Source organism: Melanotaenia boesemani, chromosome 8 (genome assembly GCF_017639745.1).
Source record: "Melanotaenia boesemani isolate fMelBoe1 chromosome 8, fMelBoe1.pri, whole genome shotgun sequence".
NCBI classification, from domain to species: domain Eukaryota; kingdom Metazoa; phylum Chordata; class Actinopteri; order Atheriniformes; family Melanotaeniidae; genus Melanotaenia; species Melanotaenia boesemani.
The window spans coordinates 7221861-7241806 of NC_055689.1; the positions used below are offsets into that span (position 1 = coordinate 7221861).

At 40.2% G+C, this 19946-nt stretch overlaps 1 protein-coding gene across 1 annotated transcript in view; it reads right to left on the bottom strand.

Moving 5' to 3' along the window:
• Nucleotides 1–328: 328 nt before the first annotated feature.
• The window catches only part of LOC121643895 (BMP/retinoic acid-inducible neural-specific protein 3-like), a 38072-nt gene continuing 18454 nt past the window's right edge, over nucleotides 329–19946 (bottom strand). The window contains exons 4-7 of the mRNA XM_041991491.1: nucleotides 18158–18263; nucleotides 15661–15897; nucleotides 7460–7682; nucleotides 329–1603 (exon numbers count right to left, since the gene is read on the bottom strand). Coding sequence (XP_041847425.1) covers nucleotides 478–1603; nucleotides 7460–7682; nucleotides 15661–15897; nucleotides 18158–18263 — 1692 coding nt within the window. The 3' untranslated portion in view covers nucleotides 329–477. The remainder of the gene's footprint in view (nucleotides 1604–7459; nucleotides 7683–15660; nucleotides 15898–18157; nucleotides 18264–19946) is intronic.

Genomic DNA, 19946 nt, shown 5'->3' on the forward strand with positions numbered 1-19946 from the left:
TCAGAGAGTATATATTGTAAATCCATGATAACACCATTATTTATCACATTTTCATAATAAAACAAAAATCACTATCACTATTATGTTGCTAAGAGACCTCTATTTTAACTTAATTATGATGAACGTTTGACCAATCAGAGCTTAAATTAATTTAAACGTCCAATCAGGAGCAGCCAAAGATCAACAAGTGAGCAGGAAGGTATGGCTGTCTGAAAAGAACAAAAATAATGGTCCTCTAAGGCTGGAATAAAACCAAGATGTTTTTAAGGGTTAATAACAGAGATGTTTGTATGTAAAATGTGATTTCAGTCAAAAAGATGCAATGCAATCATAGCAAACACATCAAATTTAATTGCACATTGTGTACACAGCACATTCTTGAACAACATACTACACTCAACACAATATGATCCAGCTGAGTGAGGATTCATGTCTGTCTGTGGCAAGGAAAGAGTACAAAACATGAAATAGTGGCCATTAACTACACAGTTTATTGGCCTCATACTCTGTGTAGTTTGGTTGTCTGGCACTGAAAGCTTGCAGGGCAGTGAGTATCCTGGTCACGTCTGTGCTGGACAGTTTGAGCCTGTGGCGGAGCAGGCAGGCGAACAGATCCATGTGCAGAGCCCCTGGAGGCGAGAGGCGGTTCACCCTGTGGCGCAGCTCCACCAGCTGCAGCAGAGCCGAGTCCTGTGATCCCTGAGTGTACGGGTAGTCTATCTGCAGAATCAGGTCCTGGATCGCTTCTGGGTCAAAGTGCACGCTGTATCCGAACAGCTGCATGCTGTTCACTTTCATGTAGCCGATGTTGCTGGACACCTCTCTGTCCTCCTGAGGCTCGTAGTGCAGCGACATGTTCCTGTTCCCTCCCGCTGAGTCCCTGCTGTGACTCCTCAGGTAAAAATGGACGGTCTCAAAAAAGCTCTTCCACCTGTTTCCAAGAGTCAAAGTCCAGTTGTAGCAGTCCAGAGGGATATCCAGCTTGGTCCTCTCCCAGTCGGGATACCCATGCTGACCTACAGGCATGGTCCAGCTCTCCGAATGGCTTCCCCCAAAAGGATTGACAAACAGCGACAGTGTCGGCTCCACCGTGGTGTTTCCCGTGAGGCAAAACTGCAGAGTCAGTCCGAGGAGAACATGAACACGGTTGGATTTGACCCGGTTACTCTTGAGTGTTAGCAGCATCCTTTTTCTCCAGAAGGGATCAAACCAAGTGTTTATATGCACATCGTTGCTGACGAACACAGCATGTAGAGTGATGCGCGGGTCGCGACGCTGCAGAAGGTAGCGCAGCTCCAGGTCCTGCAGATCTCTGTCGCTCTCTATGCCGAGGTAGGGGTCTGTTGGGTCGGGCACGGCGGGACGGCAGGCTCCCTGGGTTAGGGTAAAGCCTGGGTTACAGCTGGAGCATCGAGTCCGGTTCTCGGCGGAACAGGAGGCACAGCGGGGACCGTCGCCTGCAGAGCAGGGGATGAGGCCCTGGCAAGGCGGGTGGTTGTAGGGGCAGCTGCAGCTGCGGCTTTTATCACTGTAAACACCAACCTGCTTGTTCTCGCTGCAGTACAACATGGAGAGAGCGTAGCTCAGCCAGAAGTGCAGGGGCCTGAGGGAGAGATGACAAGTGTTTCAGTACACATCAGGCTCAGAGACAACACACTCCTGGCTTGGCTTATAAAATAAATTTGCATTTGCCATGCTAAATCTCTGTCATATTTTTCTGAGTGAATAGGAAAGGAGGGTTTGCTCAGGAAATGTCTTGTTTGTATGTGCAGTGAAAAGAATTTGAAGTAAAAGTAGCTGCTACTTTCTCTGTGAGGACACAGACACAAATACCTGTACATAAAACTAATTTCTTCTGACCCTGTTGTCTTTTTTTACTTAGAGCACATTCACACCAGGATAATCCAGCCAACTTTGTTTGGTTCAGATTAATGCCGTATCATCATTTGGTTTGTTTTGCTTTAACACAGAGGACCAAACTGCCTGGACAACATCACACAGTTACAATAACTGCTTATTTTGGGGCAGTATTGGCTGAAACAACCACTGACCAAGAAGAAAAAATGTGTGAGAAAAACAGAAATTCTTCCCCCTCAGTCGACTTGTTTACTTCAAGTAAATAATGGAAAAAAACTAATTTAAGCAGTTTTAGGGTTTATTTCTTTTACTTTAGTTATCAAACCTAATACAGTTATCAAAAGAAACTGTCCAGTAGAAGCAGCTAAAGCAGGGAGATATCCAGCATGTTGCTCCACGACACTTTCTCTCTTTGATTCACTGCATGGTCCGTTTGCTTTCACACTGCAAGCGAACTGCACCAGAGTTCACTAGCAAGTGAACTCAGACTCAGTTTTGAAGCAAACCTGAATTAACTGTACTATCCGTGGAAGCAAAAAGCGGACCAAGTGTGAATGTGCCATTATTCCGCTTTAAGGCCCGTTCCAGATACGAAACATTAATGATATCATCAGTCAGTATCATTCACTTATTCCCACATTTGTCACAATTAGATGGTAGTTCAGCCTCGTTCAGACATGCCCTCGTCAGTGACACCGAGAGCCATCATCATAAGTGAAATCTGCCATTCATCCAAGATCAGACCACACATGTCACCTTGCCCAAATATTCTATATTCATACCTGCTGATGGTGTCATGGATTGTGGAAACAGGAGACGAGGTGGAAGAACCCAAATGCAGGACTCACAGAGACAAAACTGGATGACTAAGATGATTGTTTAATTAAACAGAAAGCACTGCAGAAATAGGAACACTGGAAACTAAGTAAGAAAAGACCAAACTAAAAAAACTGGAACACAAGAAGAGGAAGAACAAACACAAAGAAACTGGTACTGAATGCAGGAAAACGTGGAGCATATATACAGAAGGGCTGATTACAAGCCGAGAAACTGGTGTGACAACTACCGACTGGAAGCCGGGAACAGGAAGCCGGGAACAGGAAGTACAGCAGACAGAAAACATGAGGGGAAAAAATGATAAAATAAAACAAGAAACCAGGGGGGTATTCCACAAAGCTGGATTAAGGGAAAGCCGAGCTTTTCTTGATAAGTCTGGCCTATTTAGGCCAGAGTTCCGTTCCATCAACATGGCTTATTTTAATGCCCGCTGAGTAACCATGGTAACTTATGCACCAGAACTAGCCTGCACGGGGGCAGGTTAACATTCAAGCTTAGCTTAGCTGTGTCTCAAAGGTCTGATACAGATTCCCAAAAGAAAGTTCCACCTGGTAGAACGCTGCGCTCCCGCCACTCATTCATGTATAAAAATAAAAAAAACTAACAAACAAACAAACAAACAAAAAAAAACACTTATCATATCATTACTTTGACTGTCTTGAATAATTAATAAATCTGTCAGTGCCAATGTAACTAAAGAAATGCAACTATACAAGTACTGAACATGAAATGAAATGAAAAAGAACATGGTATTCATTAAAAATAATTAATACCTTATTAAACCCCCTCCCCAATTTCACGAACACTCGTCCTCCACTGCCTCTGGTTGGCTAACAGTAAAACTGGGATCAGCTGAGCCCCGTCCATACAGGCCGAGGGTATTTAAAGAGCGAGATAGAGAAAGAGAAAACTAATCTAAAGAGACAGATGGAAAGAGATATAGCTAGATAGAGACAGAGTTCCTTTTTGGTAACCATGCCTTGGCCTTTTATTGATGACCCTGCAGAAGGCGCATGTTTAATTCGAAGGGCATTCGGGCCACCAGCCCTACGGGTTTTCAGGGGAAAGACCCCCATCAGTGGAAGTGGTTTCTGATGTTGTCTTGGTATCTACAGTGCAACTTATTTACAGCTCAACATGTTTAGAACAAACACATTTCTTCAAAGGCTCCCTCCCACTCTGAGATATGTTCTTGTACTTTATTTTCACCTGCTGCAGGTACGATTTGCTGTTACGATTGCTTCTGTTGAAATGTAACAGTGCAGAATTAATGTAGGTTGCACACACGCGCACCCACTCTCGCGCGCGCACATGATAATCAGATGATGCATATTGATTACTGGGTTATCAATAAACTGAACAGGGCCAGTACATACAGAGACAATTCAGCTTGCTTTATGTAAACAGGTTTATAACAAAGAGGAGACCATAATTAAATCAGGACAGCGAAATCAGCAGTTAACAGCAGTGACGTGCAGTTAGAAGAGGCATCATGATAAAAAAGAAAAAGTACATAAAATGAATAATATTTTTCACCGATCTCTGTTAAAAATGCATTTTTTAGTATGACTTAACACAAATAACGCAGAATTTGAGGATTTCCCGATCAAACACAGGGCAGAAATCCCAGGTGAGGCAGTGGCGAGCTGTCCCTCCTCTGACTGGTGATACAATACAAACTGGGTTGCATGACACGTTTCTGTTCCTCAGCATGTCACCAACATGAACTTTACAGAAATATTTGTTATACACCATGACTCTCTACAGTCAGTGTAATGTCTTTAATGCATGTGTGAGAGAAATGTTCCTGCTTATTGTACAATAAAGTGCAGAAAAAAATCAGCAGGTGAGGCAGGCAGTACTCTACCTCACCTCAAAGGGGTATAGTTGCATGCTGTTGGATGAATAGTGAAATAAGATGCTCTTTTCAGTTCTTACAATTGTAAATCTGACTCCAGACCCCCACCTCACGTCACTGATCTCTATCAGCATTCTTTGTTCAGCTGCTGAGAAAATGACAGCTCTAGGCTTGCTCTCTTTTTCTGCCAGCTCTTGTTTTCCACCAGCCACTCAACAAGGCTTCCTACGTTCCTCAGGACCTCCCACATAGCCAGGCTATGTAAGCCTCGCTTGAATTAGCCTAAAGTAGATGCAGCTGAAATGTGTTAGTGGAACGGCTTGAGCCTTAATTCAGAGATGGTGTAAGTTCAAGCGAGGCTTTCCCGATACAGCCTGGCTTTCTTTAGCAACATTCATTGAATACTCCCCAGGACAGCAACTTAGGCAACAGTAAATCAAACATAAACTCAAACCAAAACCCACAGACCAGAACAGAAGGATGCTGAACCATCAGTGTTAACGCCAATCTAGGTCTTTATTGCTTCTTCCACGTTGACGGTTCCACAGATTGTTAACGGAAATCCAAAGAGGGAAATTCAGAAATTATGCTTAATCATTCAAATGAATGAAAAGCCTTTGCAAGTCTGAAAAGGGTGTTTAATCCATAGTATGATAAAACACAATGATGCTGGCTAAGATGACTTTTTAAAGCAAAATGACTTAAAAAATGCAAATATAAGAAGGTGATATATTATATATATATATATATATATATATATATATATATATATATATATATATATATAATGAAAATAGGGCTGTCAAATGATTTAAAAAAAAAAATCAGATTAATCAAAGCTTACAAATGAAGTAATCATGATTAATCATGTCCTGTGATGGAGTGGTGACCTGTCCAGGGTGTACCCTGCCTCTCATCTGCTAAATGCTGGGTTAGGCTTCAGCGTCCAGCTACCCTTAATGGACGAAGCAGTATATATGGATAAATGATTAATCATCATTTGTGACTATGCCTGAAATATTCCTGTTTTTACTGTATTGCATCAACAGAAAGAGCCAATGTTTTAAAATATTTAGTGTTAAACTGACATCCACTTTGGTAAAAGTCAGATGTCCAAGGGTCAGTAAAAGCAGAACTTTTATGGTGGTATGATGCAATGTAATTTTATTCTGCAGTGCATCTATGGAGTGATTTGTCTGTCAACTGGAAATTATTCAAGCTGCAAGTCTTCCCAGGAGTGGAATATCAAGCATGTTCAGGTTAAATGTTCATGACAGAACAATTAGAAAAAGACTTTAAAAGTATGGCTTGTTTGGAAGGGTTGCAGAGAAAAGCCTCCTTTTTAAAAAAAAAAAACAAAAAAAAACAATAGCTTGACAGCACAGCATAGGTGTGCGAAGCCTATTAAAAAAAACAACAAAACAAAACAAACAAACAAAAAAAACTTATGAACTTATGAACTTAAGAACAATTTGGACAGACAAGACCAACGTAGTTATGTTTAGTCATAATGCACATTTGCATAAAACCAACCAACATATCAGCCGAAACTTCTCATACCAACTGGTAAGCACGGTGGTGGAGGACTGATGATTCGGGCTTGCCGAAGGACCTGGGCACCTTCAGATGTGAGAGAAGATCCTAAACACAGCAGCCAATATAGAACTGACTGAAAAATATCAAGGTTTCAGCAGTCAAAATTTAGACCTTAACCTGACTGAAAAGCTGTGGTAGTATCTCAACAGAGCTATGAATAAATAAATGCTGTAACTATTAATGAACTAAAGCAATGTTGTAAAGAAGAGTGGCCAAAAAGCCCTTCCTAAACATGACTCTACAAGTTATTGAATCATGGGGTGGACTTTGTTTTACAAACACTGCTTTTACATTTTGTCCTATTGACATTAAAATGCAGCAAATACAATCTCAGATGGAGAACAACATGACAGATTATATTTTGTCATCTTTTTTTAAGACCTGATAAGGACAAGATGAATTAACCCCTTATCAAGCGGGGTCATTTTGGCAAAAAAGCTTGTAATATGACCTCTCCAAATTAGAATTACTGCTGTTCTTGAACCCTCTGGATTGTAAGTACAGGCTCTTTGTAAAGGTAACACTCTCTAGTTTCACCCACAGCAATCAGAATCACTGTAAGTATTACTGATAAAAAGTTATACACTTTAGAACACACAGTTTTTTTTTTTTTTTTGTCCTCGCCTAACCTGTACGGATGGAATGAGACCAATCTTGATGGGAAATATTGATGTTTGACCTATAGAGAGCCCTCAAAGGTAAGGAAAGTCAACATTTAAACGTTCTGCTTTTCTGTAAAAAAAGGCTTTCGTGTTGGTGCTGTGGTTGTTGCGTGTCGAACGGTTTATATCATCAGAAAGACGAGACTTTGAGCTTTGATTTGATGTGTATATTGTGGGCATTCATGACGGAGGGGCTTGCACACATGGCTGCAATGTTGTTGATTAGTAGTCATGTACCGGGACTGGTACGTCTGCATTGTAAGGGGTTAAATCACTGTCTTATTTCCCGCCTGGATGTCTTCAACAAAGATTAAATATTAGATGTCTAATGTAAAGACTCCGGGATGGTTGTAATTAAATGTAAACTTACAGATGGTTACAAGGTGTTTTTTGGCAAGTATGATCCACTCTGTCAATTGCTGGCTGGAACAAAGAAGCACCTCTGTTCCCGTCAGCACTTTTCACCTCAATCCACGACTACTTTTCCTCCAGAGCCTTCTAATAAGTACCGTCTTGCTCTGTTGCTTTCTCTCCCTCTTCTCTGCTTGGCACATTCATCATTCTCATGATTATAATATTTTAGGGAGCACATAGGTTATTACACAGCAATACAAATATTCCTCCCTCTTGTTCCTGTCTTGCTTCTTACCTCGGCCTCGGCAGGGCTATTTTGGGCTGTTTGCGGCACCTCTTGCTCAGGCTGAAGATCTTGTTAGTTGTGCGGCGAGCTTTGGTAAGAAGCTGGCTGCTGCTGGTCTCCAGCTGCCTGTAGCGCTGCAGCAGGCTAGCATCCATCCTCCACAAGTTCTCCACAACAGATGTGTTCACAGCGTAATGGCTTGGCAGTTTCCCAACAAAGCTTTGGAACTCCTCTGGAAGGAAGAAGAGGAAAATAAATAAGTAAAAATTTCCCAGTGGCTGTAAGCCGCAGGGAAACGATATCCAAAAAAAACCTACTCCTCATTGTTCGCTCCGGAAAAATCAAACAGCTAAAGAGAGAGAAAAAAAAAACAGCTGCAAAGCTTTAATAAAATATTTTTACACTCAGATTTCCTTTGTATTGATCATGAAAGAATATATACATGCATTTCTTTCTCCTAGAAACATACAGTACAGTATATTCAGGGCATGTCAGCTGTGTGCCTTTTAAAATTAGCTATAGGCTCTAATTAGACATAAAGTGACACTGAGAGCACAACTGCTATTCCTGCCATTAAAACTGTAAAAGCAAGACAGGTTGCCTCAGTTATAGTAATTACTTGTGTCACACTTATCCAAAAAAAAAAAAAAAAGAAAACAAAAAGTGATGGGTGTTCAGGAAAGTTTCTGAATTTTTTTTTTTTTATGTCAGGAAAACTTTACAAACTGTGTCACCTCTCAGAACAAATTATTTGCAGTTAGTGCTGCACATGACAGCACAGCACATCACTCTCGTACTGTCAGTATGTTTATCATTAAAAAAAACTCTCACAGGTTTATGCCTCTGTCATGCAGTCAGCCTGCAGTTTACCACAATCTCTATCCAGATACTGAAACACAAAAAACAAATAGATGTGAATAAGTCACTGTTAGTTGTAAAGCTGATTCAGAATAATCTTATATTGTAATACGTCTAACTACGGCTCTAAATTATGACCTACCAACCCACCAAATATAGGTAGAAAGTAGTAATGGTCATTTTAGGTAATTTTTGAAGTCTACTAGTCAGGCCTTACAAAATCTATTAGTCTATTCTATTAGGCTGCTATGCTAGATGGCTTAACACCTCACCGAAAGGAGTGTTCAGCTACAACAAAACCAGAGCGGCGTGGCTCGGCAAGGCATCGCAGTCGTCTTGTAGCCTGAGGGTTGCCGGTTCGACACTCGGCCAAGTTGAGTTCATGTTGAGGTGTCCCTGGGCAAGACACCGGACCCCTAATTGCTCCTGATGGGTCGTGGTTGAGCGCCTTGCATGGCAGCTTCCGCCATCAATGTGTGTGAATAGGTGAATGTGAAGTATGATGTAAAGTGCTTTGGATATCATTCCCGGTACAGCAAAAGCGCTGTATAAATACTGACCATTAACATTTACCATTTTTACTTGTCTTTCAGTCTGATTTATATCTCCTTTCGCTTTACCCAGCAGTGGTGAAGCAGACATGGGACTCGGCTGGAACTAGAAGAGCTGTGTAGCATTTATTGCTAAAGCTTGTAGCGAAACATTCACCGCTAAACAGGTAGTTTCTCACAGCTAACTTTCTCTGCTCCAGCATTCCCCTACCTGTGTGTCAAACCACCTGACGTGCTGTGCATCTCTCTCTCTCTCAACCTTAAAGGGACATTGTATAAAATTTTCAGTTGTTTACTGGTCAAAATTTATGTCTGCATGTATATATGTGTTATCATTGGTGTGTTTTGACCTTCGCTAATGATCTGACACATTCTTGTAAGTAAAGAATTTTAGATATATATTTTTTTTTTACATATGATTGGTAAGCCAGTAGGGCAGTGCCATGATGGTCTGCCATCTTGAAACTACAGCCACCAGCAAGGGACAAATAGAACTAACTATGTGTTTTCCCTGTGAGCCAGCGCACAGTGAATGAGACGTGAGAGAAGAAGATAAACAAGAGTAGCACTATCCCAGCAAGTTGGAAAATCTGTTGAATTGCAGGATCATGCAGATGCAGCAGCAGCATGGGAGTCCAAAGTCCAAAGTCCACCATTGCCAAAAAAGTAAAAAAGGGGACCTAAAAGGCAGCGTAACCAGACGATACATAAAAGGACAATTACAAAAAGGACAAACATCAGGCTAGCCATCCCCAGGTAGACTCTACAACAAATAATAAAGCTGGCTGAAGTTGGCAGCTTTCTCCTTGACAAGTAAGTCAACGGTACTGCCTAAATTAGTCTAAAGCTTACTTTTTTCATAACTTTTGTTAGACAGTGTTGCTGTTACCATGGGCAGCAAAACAGTGGTTTTTGCTAAAATACAAGAACCTTCGATCATGTGGTTTCAGTCACTTTCATAGTCATGGTAAATGCTGGCTTTCTGTCACGGTAAAGCCGGACTAAAAGAAGGCTTTATAAGCTGGCTTTAACTCTGACAAAAAGCCGGTGTTGTGCCAAGGACATTTTCCCCGTTGAGATCCGTTCCCCCTGTTAGAACCATTTTTCCTTCTAAACGGAGGAACGATGGCAGTAAATTTCCATCCACCACATGTTTTCCCCCTGGCCAGTTATGATTCAGAGGGAGCTTCTTCACTTGAGTGCGTTAAGTTTGAAATACACTAACTGCATTACTGATTAAAGCATACGTCTGTATTTATTTCACGGTGATCACAAACTATGCTAACATTATGTACACTGTTGCTGTGAAGTGGGCGGAAGTCTGGTAGCAAGTTTAGAATTAGGCAAACTGCGTTGTGAATATGGTGGTGGTGAATAAAGTTAATATTTAACTTCAGAAGTAAGTTCTTTGTGTGTAACCAAGCGGCAGCCTCCGCCGGTAAAATGTGAAGCCTATGCGGAAGTGCAAAAATTGCAGTCCACCCCTCATCCCCTAGGGGCTCCAAAACAGAATCAGTCCCCATAGATTCTCATGTTAAAAAGACCAACTTCACAGCAGAAATAAACATGTTTAAAGTCTGGTACAAAAATTCATTTTAGGATTAATAGGTCAAGTTTACCTTCATGACAACTGTGATGGGGTGAATTTTTTTCAAACTCATCTGTTTGGATGTTATTTAATCTTGAAATTCGGCATGATTACAGGCGTGTCCTTTTGATTGACAGGTATCAAATATTCCAATTAATTCTTACACAATGTCTATCTGTCGATCTGTGTATCAGTGCATTTTTAATACAATTCACAGTCTTGTGTGATCAAAAAGTCAGTTAGTTTAAAGATCAGTAATCCACAGATTTGCAAATTAATGCACTCTATAGGTACGGTCTTAAAGACGCATTACATAATTTTTCAAACTTAAAACTCTGTGTTTCTGACTTGTTTGATGGTTCAGTGACATCTTTTATGTGCACTTCTGGAGCTGTTGCTGTCCAGCAGTGCCCCGTGGCTGAGAAACAGCACTATACTTTTTCATCTGGGACGTCACGTTATGTTGCAGGAAAGTTTCGCTTTATGCACCGCGGTACATGCTAGCAAGCAGATGGAAGACAGTGTAAGACCCTGGCTGATTCAACAAAGAAATGCAAGAAGACATTATCGCAGGGAGAGAGGAATAGAAAGAAAGAGAGAACAAGAGATAAGACAAAAGTCTTTAACTGGCTGGAGAGATCTTACAGTACAGGTAGGAATTAGTTGGTAATAGAGCAGGGGTGCCCAAGTCCGGTCCTCGAGATCTACCATCCTGCAACTTTTAGATGCAACCCTTCTCTAACACACCTGAATCAAATTACTGGCTCATTACCAGGCCTCTGCAGAACTGAATGACAAGCAGATGACATCTGATTCAAGCGGGTTGCAGAAGGGTTGCATCCCTGTAATAGAGGCTGTGTTCTGTTGTGCGTCTTTAAAAAATAATGTCACATACATTTGTAATGGAAAATTTTATACACATACCCTTATATTCTGTAGTCTACACTTTGTATGTCTGTGTATACAGCTCTTAATTAAAAATACCCTGTTTGATTCTCACTCAGTGTGTGATCTTTGATAAATAAATTCCACTACACATTCAAAACCAAACTTTCAATAAATTAATGAAGGTAGGATGTCTCAGCAGTATAAATTACCCCATAAAAGTATGCTATTATATATATTTGTGCAGGCATGATGATTTAATATTTTAAGTGACCCCATGAAAGTACACCAGTTTATACAGTATATTAATGCTGGTAGGGGGATTCGACAGTATAAATTACCCCATGAAAGGATGCCAACAACAAGTAGACTCAGCTGTGGTTGGTAGGAGAATGCAGCAACAAAGCAAACATATTTCTTAAATATAGTATATAACTGTGGATTTGTTTCCATTAATATCCAGTTTACTCCATTGATTTGTACCATCTTTTCTGCTGCAAATTTGTGTAAACAGTTTTATAAATGCTGGCTGAGGCCACAAATCACTTCCACAATGCTGCTGTGTGTTTATGGTAAACACAGCAAGGTCTTGAAAATACAGCCCCAATGCATAACAAATCAGGACTCAGGGAATGTTTTGTGTAGATGCTTTTTTTTGTGTAGCACTGAAGAAAATAACTACAGGAATTAGGGAAATACAAAAGGCTTTAATACATAAGGGGGCAGCTGCAAAAAGCACCTGAAGCATCCTATTTCAGTGTAATATATAAGGATTAAAAACTAGCAATGTAGGAGTTTTTATGGTGATTAAAAACTTGGAGACAGTTTGTTTCTTTGCACCAACAATTGGATTTACTATTGTTTTAGCTTTTAGCACCTCACAAAACTAGTGCACATGATTGTAAACTAACTAAATAAGCTGAGTGACAATCCTTCCTGCTAATAAATTGATCTTCGTGCACTACTGGTGTTCCTGACTTTATGTCAGACACATTTGGGATGCTGTGGAGATGTCTGCTTCACTATGGTTTTTCTTTTGTGTAGACAACAACATCGTCATGGTGACTGAAACTGTAAATAGCGCAATGCCTTGCACAAATAAATTGCTGGTCAGCAATAAAATGGATTGAATGTAAGAGCACAACTAGAGGGCATTGAACCCTTTGTTAACATGCAGAAGAATCTAACTTTTGAGTCCAAAATGCAAACGTAATTTTTTGCTGAAATCATTAATTTCTTTCATTAATCACCACTGAGTCTTTTATGCTCCAGTCAAGATAGTCAGAGGTAGCTTTTTTTTTTCAATGTTTTGATGATAGTAGCTATGAAGTGTTGTGCAATGATTTTACTAATTTTATGGAATTCCACTCATATGAAGGTGCTTATACACCAAACCGACTTTAACCCTCTAATGCAGTGTGTATCATATTTGATATATACAGTTTCTGAGACCTTTTCCTCACTAATGGTAAAAACTTTGATTAAACGTATAATATAATCTGATGCTTATCTTCTACCCCCTGGTAGACACCTTTTGCACTCCATTAATTTTGACATATTACATGGTAATAAATGTACAAACATTATTTGTGTTAAATATTTTTTGCATTTTAGTTAAATGGCCAAATAAAGACTTCAGATGAAAAAAATTAAAAAAAATTCTCCCCATTTTTGCTTGGGTTGGGCTTTATGAGTGGGCACAAACATACGTCACAACCCGGAAGTCACTTGACCATGAACTGCTTACTGATGAAAACAAACCCTGCATCATGTCAGCGTCCGTGTTGGAGTGCAACTGGTTCCTATAGTTTTAAGTTTTCTGTCAGTTTTTCATAGAAAATTATGCATAATGTCCTACAGTTATAGTGATAGCCTCGAAAAAGAAAAAGAGACGAAGCTAGTGGCAGTAGGACTGAAAGCATGCCCTTATCGTCTACCTGCCGACACCTGGTTAGACAGACCAAAACAATGGCTGGATGTTCAGTTTCCAGATCTTGAGATCATGGCTGTCGCTTCTATCGAAGACCATTTTATGCTGTGTATGTAATAAAATGAAGAAAATAAATGCTTTTGAGCTACATGGTTATTTGAGAAGACTAATTAGCAGTGATGTACGAACTGATATTGAAATATCGATTCCTCCCATACCAACCATTTATATGATCTAACTGATTCTCAAACTAAAACTCCTTCTTATATTAATAATTATCATTAACATGAACACAGTGGAAAGTAAACTATCAGGATAGGTAGGAAATACTACTTGTGCCGCCTGCCCAGCGCAACCCCCTCACTGATCAGCTTTCAATCAGTTCAAAGCGCTGACGTGTAAAGATGGTGTGAAGACCACAATCCTACTTAAACACCTGAGAATCAACCAGAACACAGAAACAGATGTGATGTGGTGATCTGAGGAGGACAGGGGCTATGCACACACTATCCAAGTACTATCAGGTAGTATCCAGGTACAGCTGTGTACAGTGGTCCCTCGCCATATCGCGGTTCATCTTCTGTGGTCTTGCTGTTTTACAGAATTTTGTTTAATGCAGCACTGCATATTTAAGTATATGGAAATCCTATTTCAACCATTCTATGTCCAAATTTTACTGTAGGAATCAGCCCACTGTGTTTTGTTTCTTGATTGAGTCGGTAAACATCAATGCACTGTGTTTTGTTTCTTGATTGAGTCGGTAAACATCAATGCACTGTGTTTTGTGTCTTGATTGGTCAAAGGACTCTGTCGTGTCCTACTGTCTTTTTCTGAAAGAGCAACAGCTGGGCCTTCTGTGAAAAACGACGATACAGGCGAGGGTGAGTAATTATTAAGAAATTCACTTTGTTAAATTAGAGAGTGTATAAAGTGTGTGAGAATGTTGAGAATGTTCATTATAGTTTGGGAAAAGTCTATAAACACTGAGGAGGGATAATTAGGCCTTAACATGCATTTGAATTGTAAAAAATTAGTAAGGTCATCATTTCGAGGATTTAATTTATAGTTTTTATGTATGTATCGAATGTAACCCCTGCAATAAATAAATGAGGGACCACTGTATCTGGATGTGTAGCTGTTGAAGATGTGTCACACTATGTCACAAAGGGGTTCGATGCAATCTTAAAACTAAGGCTTCCTGTGTTGTTCCAATGTTCAGTAATACACATGGTAATGATAGAAGTAATGAAATAAGTAAATGCTACAACAAAAAGCTCTATGAGTTCAACTTGCAACACACACACGCCATTGCCCCTCCAGCAGGCTGAACAGTTAATACAAGTCAAGATGGATCCATGTTTTTATGATGTTTCCACCAAATTCTGAGTCTACAACCTGAATGTGAAGCTGAAATGGAGACTCATCAGACCAGACAACATTTTCCAATCTATTCTTCAAACTTTGACATCAACCAGACATTCTGGTTCAGACATCTGCTCCTTACTGGATATCTTCCCTTCTTCAAACCATTCTCTGTAAACCCCAGAGATGGTTGTGTGTGAAAATCCCAGTAGATCAGCAGTTTCTAAAATACTCAGACCAACAACCATGAAATATTCAAACTCACTTAAATCCCCTTTCTCCCTCATTCTGATGCTCAGATTGAGCTATAGCAAGTCGTCTTCACCATGTCTACACGACTAATTGTATTCAGTTGCTTCCCTGTGATTGGCTGATTAGATTTTTGTGTTGGCAAGCAGTTGAACGGGTGGAGTTGATGAAGTAGTTGATAAGTGTAAAAAACATTTAAAATTAGATTAAAAGGATTTTTTCTTAAAATTACTCACATTTTAAAGGGATGGAATAAAATTTATGCCTTTCTTAAGTCAGCAAGCTGCTTTTTTCTGTATTTGGTAGAAAAGCAGAAAATGTTGAGATTTTTCCAACTAGTTTTTTGTGTAAGAATAACATACACTGCTGTAAATGTGGAGGTTACTTGCAAGGCTGTTGTATTCTTTTTTGCAATTACACAAAATATTAAATTTTTGGTCTTTACATTTTTTTCTTAAGTGACTCTTCAACGAGCCTTCATCAGACTGAATGGACCCATCTAAACATTCAAAGCAACTTTCTGAAGAAAAAAAAATCAAAAGCATCTGAACTCAGTCAGTGTTTGAAGCTATTAATGCACTTACAGGAAAAAAAAATGTTCCAGCTCTTAAATTCAAGTTTAAACTCATTTGTTACTCAGAGAAAAAATGACCTGTGTCCTTAAGTCTAGATTGGAGGGAGATTTTCTAAAAGCCAATGTTCCACTTGTATGGTTTCTCTGAAAGCACGATTGAAGCTGACATTTCCGAGTTCCATTCGGAAGAGTCCCAATTAATGTCTGACTCACCGGATTCCTCAAACTCCTGGTTGGTCAGCCTCCAGGCGTCTCTGATGTGCAGCAGGATGTTTTCCAAGGTGTCCAGGTCAGAGTGAGGACAGTTACACTGCGGGAAGTCCACGCTGCACTCACACCAGCAGTCATTGTCCTGGCAAACAAACTGGCCCTCAGATTTACAGCCAATATAGTCGAGTGCTGCCTGAATGAAGCGGCTTTGTAGATAGTCAGGTAGGATGGCTTGCAGCCCTGTGGAGCATTAAAGACAGGATATATGGAGAAAATGTGTTACCTATGTTATATATAACATTCATCCAGAGCAATAACTACTGTGATACTATCTCATACAAGGAACATCATCTTATTCACAAGAAAATTCATCTGCTGTTAAAAGTAGCCCCACAGAAAAAAGGTATTTTACTCTCCGAGTCAGCTGTTCTCCTACATCATGATGTTTTTCTCCCAAGTAAAAGAAAAGGTGAGAAAGATGAAAGATTTATGTCTTTAGTATGAATGTGCCTATGAGGCAGGAGGGAAGCTGGAATTTAAAGCCGTACATGAGGCTGAGTTTGGTCAAAAAGAAAAATCAGACTCAGTTTCAGATAAAGCAATAATTTTAGCATTTTCAAGAGGTCCGAGTTCAGAATAACTACAACAGCTGGATCCTATACACTGCAGCCCAGTTCACAATGATGCTGGCAGCTCTGGTGACTTTCTAACACATAAAGCAGAAGCTGTCTTCCATGTTTCTGCATTTACATTCAGTTTAAAGCTGCCGACATTATACATGTGGTATAAGTGACTGATTTTGATTGACTTTTTACCATTTTATCAACCTCATGCAGGGCTGGAGTGGCTTTATTTAATATTAATGTGATGAGTGAAATTCTAACCTGGAGCCTAGAGGTGAATGCTGTGGTGGAGGGTCTGAAAAAGCAGTCCGTGTAGTGTGTTGGGGGGAGACAGTGGAAGCAGCAGCAGTAATTATGAGGCACAGAACAAGACAGGAACTTGTAGCTTGAGTCGACCATCCAGATTAGATGGGTGTGTTTGATGTGTAGCATAAAGGATGCGAAGCAGATCTGAACCAGCTCGCAGGCATCACTTCATTCCTTACTTTTGTTTTAATTAAAAGGCTTTATTTAGGTTTAAATGAGGTCAGTTATTTCTACAGCTTTGTTTCTCAGCGTCTCATAGTCAGTGGACATGAAGATTTCCGTTTTAGTACATATTAGCATGAAGTCTTCAAAGTTCTTCTGACTCAGTTAAATATTTTGGTGAAGCTCATACAGTACACATTCACAGTCTGACCGGTGCTCTTTAAAACTGTCCTATCACAGCTGCTGTAACCAGACCAGCGGCTGTCCAGCAGAGGGGTGGCACCTTCTTCAACTGGTTAGACTCCACACTGCCTCCCAGCCCCCAAGCCTCCTCTGTCCTCTCTTCCACCCCTCCACCCACAACCAGGATTCTCCCCCTTCCCTCCCCTTACCACACCACCACTCTTTATCCTCCATTTTTGTCTTCTTCAAACACTGCTGCATCATGGATGTGTCAAGAATAGTATTATTGGTAGCTTTTTATTTTGTTACGTCTCTTTCTTTTGCTCCCTTTGCGGCCCGGACGTCCTGCTGGGCGTGGTGGTGCTAATGGGAGATTCAACTCACCTGCTGCTGTTCAACTCAGCCTACCTACTTAAGACTCAGTCTGCGGCCCACTCATCGCCAGATTTTTGCCTTATCTAGTGGTACAACACTGCCCAGTCACCGATTTGTGTTCTGAAGTATCAGCGTTGGATATAACCATTCCTGCATTTGTTAAACTTCCCTTTTTTTCCAGAAGAATTCCCTTTCCTTTCCAGACTGAACTACCCCACACAAGCCTGTTTTGCCCCACCACCACCTCTGCCTCAGCTCTTCTTTTGTTGACCCAGGATTCCTGGTTCTCCAAATAAATATTACTTCTTTACCAATCTGCTGTCTGCTTCTTTCTGAATCCGGCCTGCCTTTTCGTTAGTCCTAACAGAATATGGATTAGAAAAGAACTGTGATGCTGAACTGTGGGGTCTCCATCACTCTTGACACTTTGGAAAAGGGTGATCTGCTTCAGGTGGTACATCTATCAGTTGCAATGCAGACATTCTACACATTAATCATAAGAATCAAAGCAGCGCCTTTTTCCTAACTGGAACATTAGTTCAACTGTTAAACTACCCATTAGCTGCTCTGGCTATGACCTCAACGACCACTGAAACACAACATAACCTCAAGTCACATATTCAGTGCGGACAAACTTACAGGCTGCATTAGTTTAATTTGTTTGTGATGAATGCCTTGTGCAGTGGGTGTGGGTAATTAGGTAAAAAGATTGATAGCAGTCATATATTTGGATGTGAAATCTAAGAATTCTGCCAGCAGCTGTTTAGCTTAGCTGAGTCAGAAACAATGAGGAACCCTCCAGCATCTCTTATTCTCATAAATGCATACAATAATTTACAGATTGCATTTACCTTGTAGTTGAACCTTGTTTTCTGGACTGTGAACCAAAACAGAGCTGACTGTGTCCAGATTGTCATAGTTGCTGCACCCGAGAGGCCCTGTTCTGGTTTCAGTCACCTGAAAGCACACACACACACACACACACACACATAAAAAACAATAACCCTTGCTACATTAACTTTTATGAGACCAAGCTATTTCATGTTGTGCAGCTTTACTTCATTTCCAGTGAACATTTATTGTTGAATTTCAGGTATGCAACACATTTCAAATAAAAGCTGGTACAGCAAAGCTTTTCCCTCATTGTCCTGCTGCCATTTGTTCTCACATCATTTTAACATTTTCTGACAATAAAGATACTAAACGACAAGGGTTTCGGTTGGTATTTTGTCCCATTACTGCAGCAAATGTCCTCAAGTGTGCAACAGTACACACACACACAAAAAAAAAAACAAACTCTCCATGCATTCTCTGCAGTAAGGCCAGTCCATGTTCTGCACCCTCTTCTTCAGCAGCCATAAAGTTGTAGCATGTGCAGAATGTGGTTTTGCATTGTCTTCTTGAAAATTGCATAGCAAAGGTGCTGTCTTGAAGGCAGTTAATGCATATTTAAACATTAAAGTGAACCTTTCAGCTTTAGGTTTGGAACCTAAGATGGACAACTGAGATGGAGATGGAGAAGAAGTGGATCCAAAAGCAGACTGAGGAGGCAGGAGGGAGGTGGGTGCAATATTCCAGGTTTTAATGTGGAAAACTAGTAACCGACAGACAAGAACAGGGGGAAAATAATGGTGATCTGGCAAAGAGTAACAGAAACCAAGGGGTATAAATACTGGGGATAACTAACAAGGAACAGATGAAGTGAATGTGGTAATTAAACCAGGTGTGCTGAATCAGGAAGCAACGAGCACAGAACCTACAAGGGGTGTGGCTCCACAAAATTAGAAAAAAAACACAGAAGACTTAAGGAATAAAGAAACTCAGGAACAGAAATAACACAGAAGCACAAACCCCTTAAACCATGACACTTTTCCCTATATGGACTGCTGTTCCTTCAGTTTATTTATTTATTTATTTTTTGGTTAGTAGTTCTTGCCAATAGTTTTCATCAATGACTCGGACAAAAACAAGGAAATAAACTAATAGAGCAAAAACTTCGAGGAAACATTAACACTTTTATCAGTGAATGAAAACTAGATTTAAATATTTAGCAGATATAAGATCCAGTCAGACCTAATTCAGTTGTGTGGGAAGGTGGGAGGAGTTGCGTAATTTATGTAGTAACACATGTATATGACCAAACATGTGGACAAATTACACATTTCATATACAGTAATGTGTAAACCTTGTGGAACCAATATCACTCGTGAAAACACAACAAATTTGAGGCAAGATTTGTATGCTGGTCATCGTAATACAAGATGCTAGCTTAAGCATCTCAAAGCTAATGGTAAATCATGACCTCTGGATAAGGCTACAAACTTAAGCTGGGCACATTTATCTGTCAGAGTCCCCACACATGAAAATAAAAACTGTTTTGATCGTAATGTGAGTGGTGTGATCCGATAATCTCAGCACAGAACAACACACACATAACAATTCTGTCCCACAGTCTAGTCCTCGGAGCCAGAAATCTCGCGTGATCAAACATGATCTAACAAAAACAAAAAAGAAGAATCCTAGCAACACCTGGAAAACACAACACCCAGTGTGAAAGTGGACATGCAAGACGAGCGAACGATGATGGTCTTGAGACTTTTGTTAACAGAAAAATCCTGAACTAAAAAAAATAAATAAAAA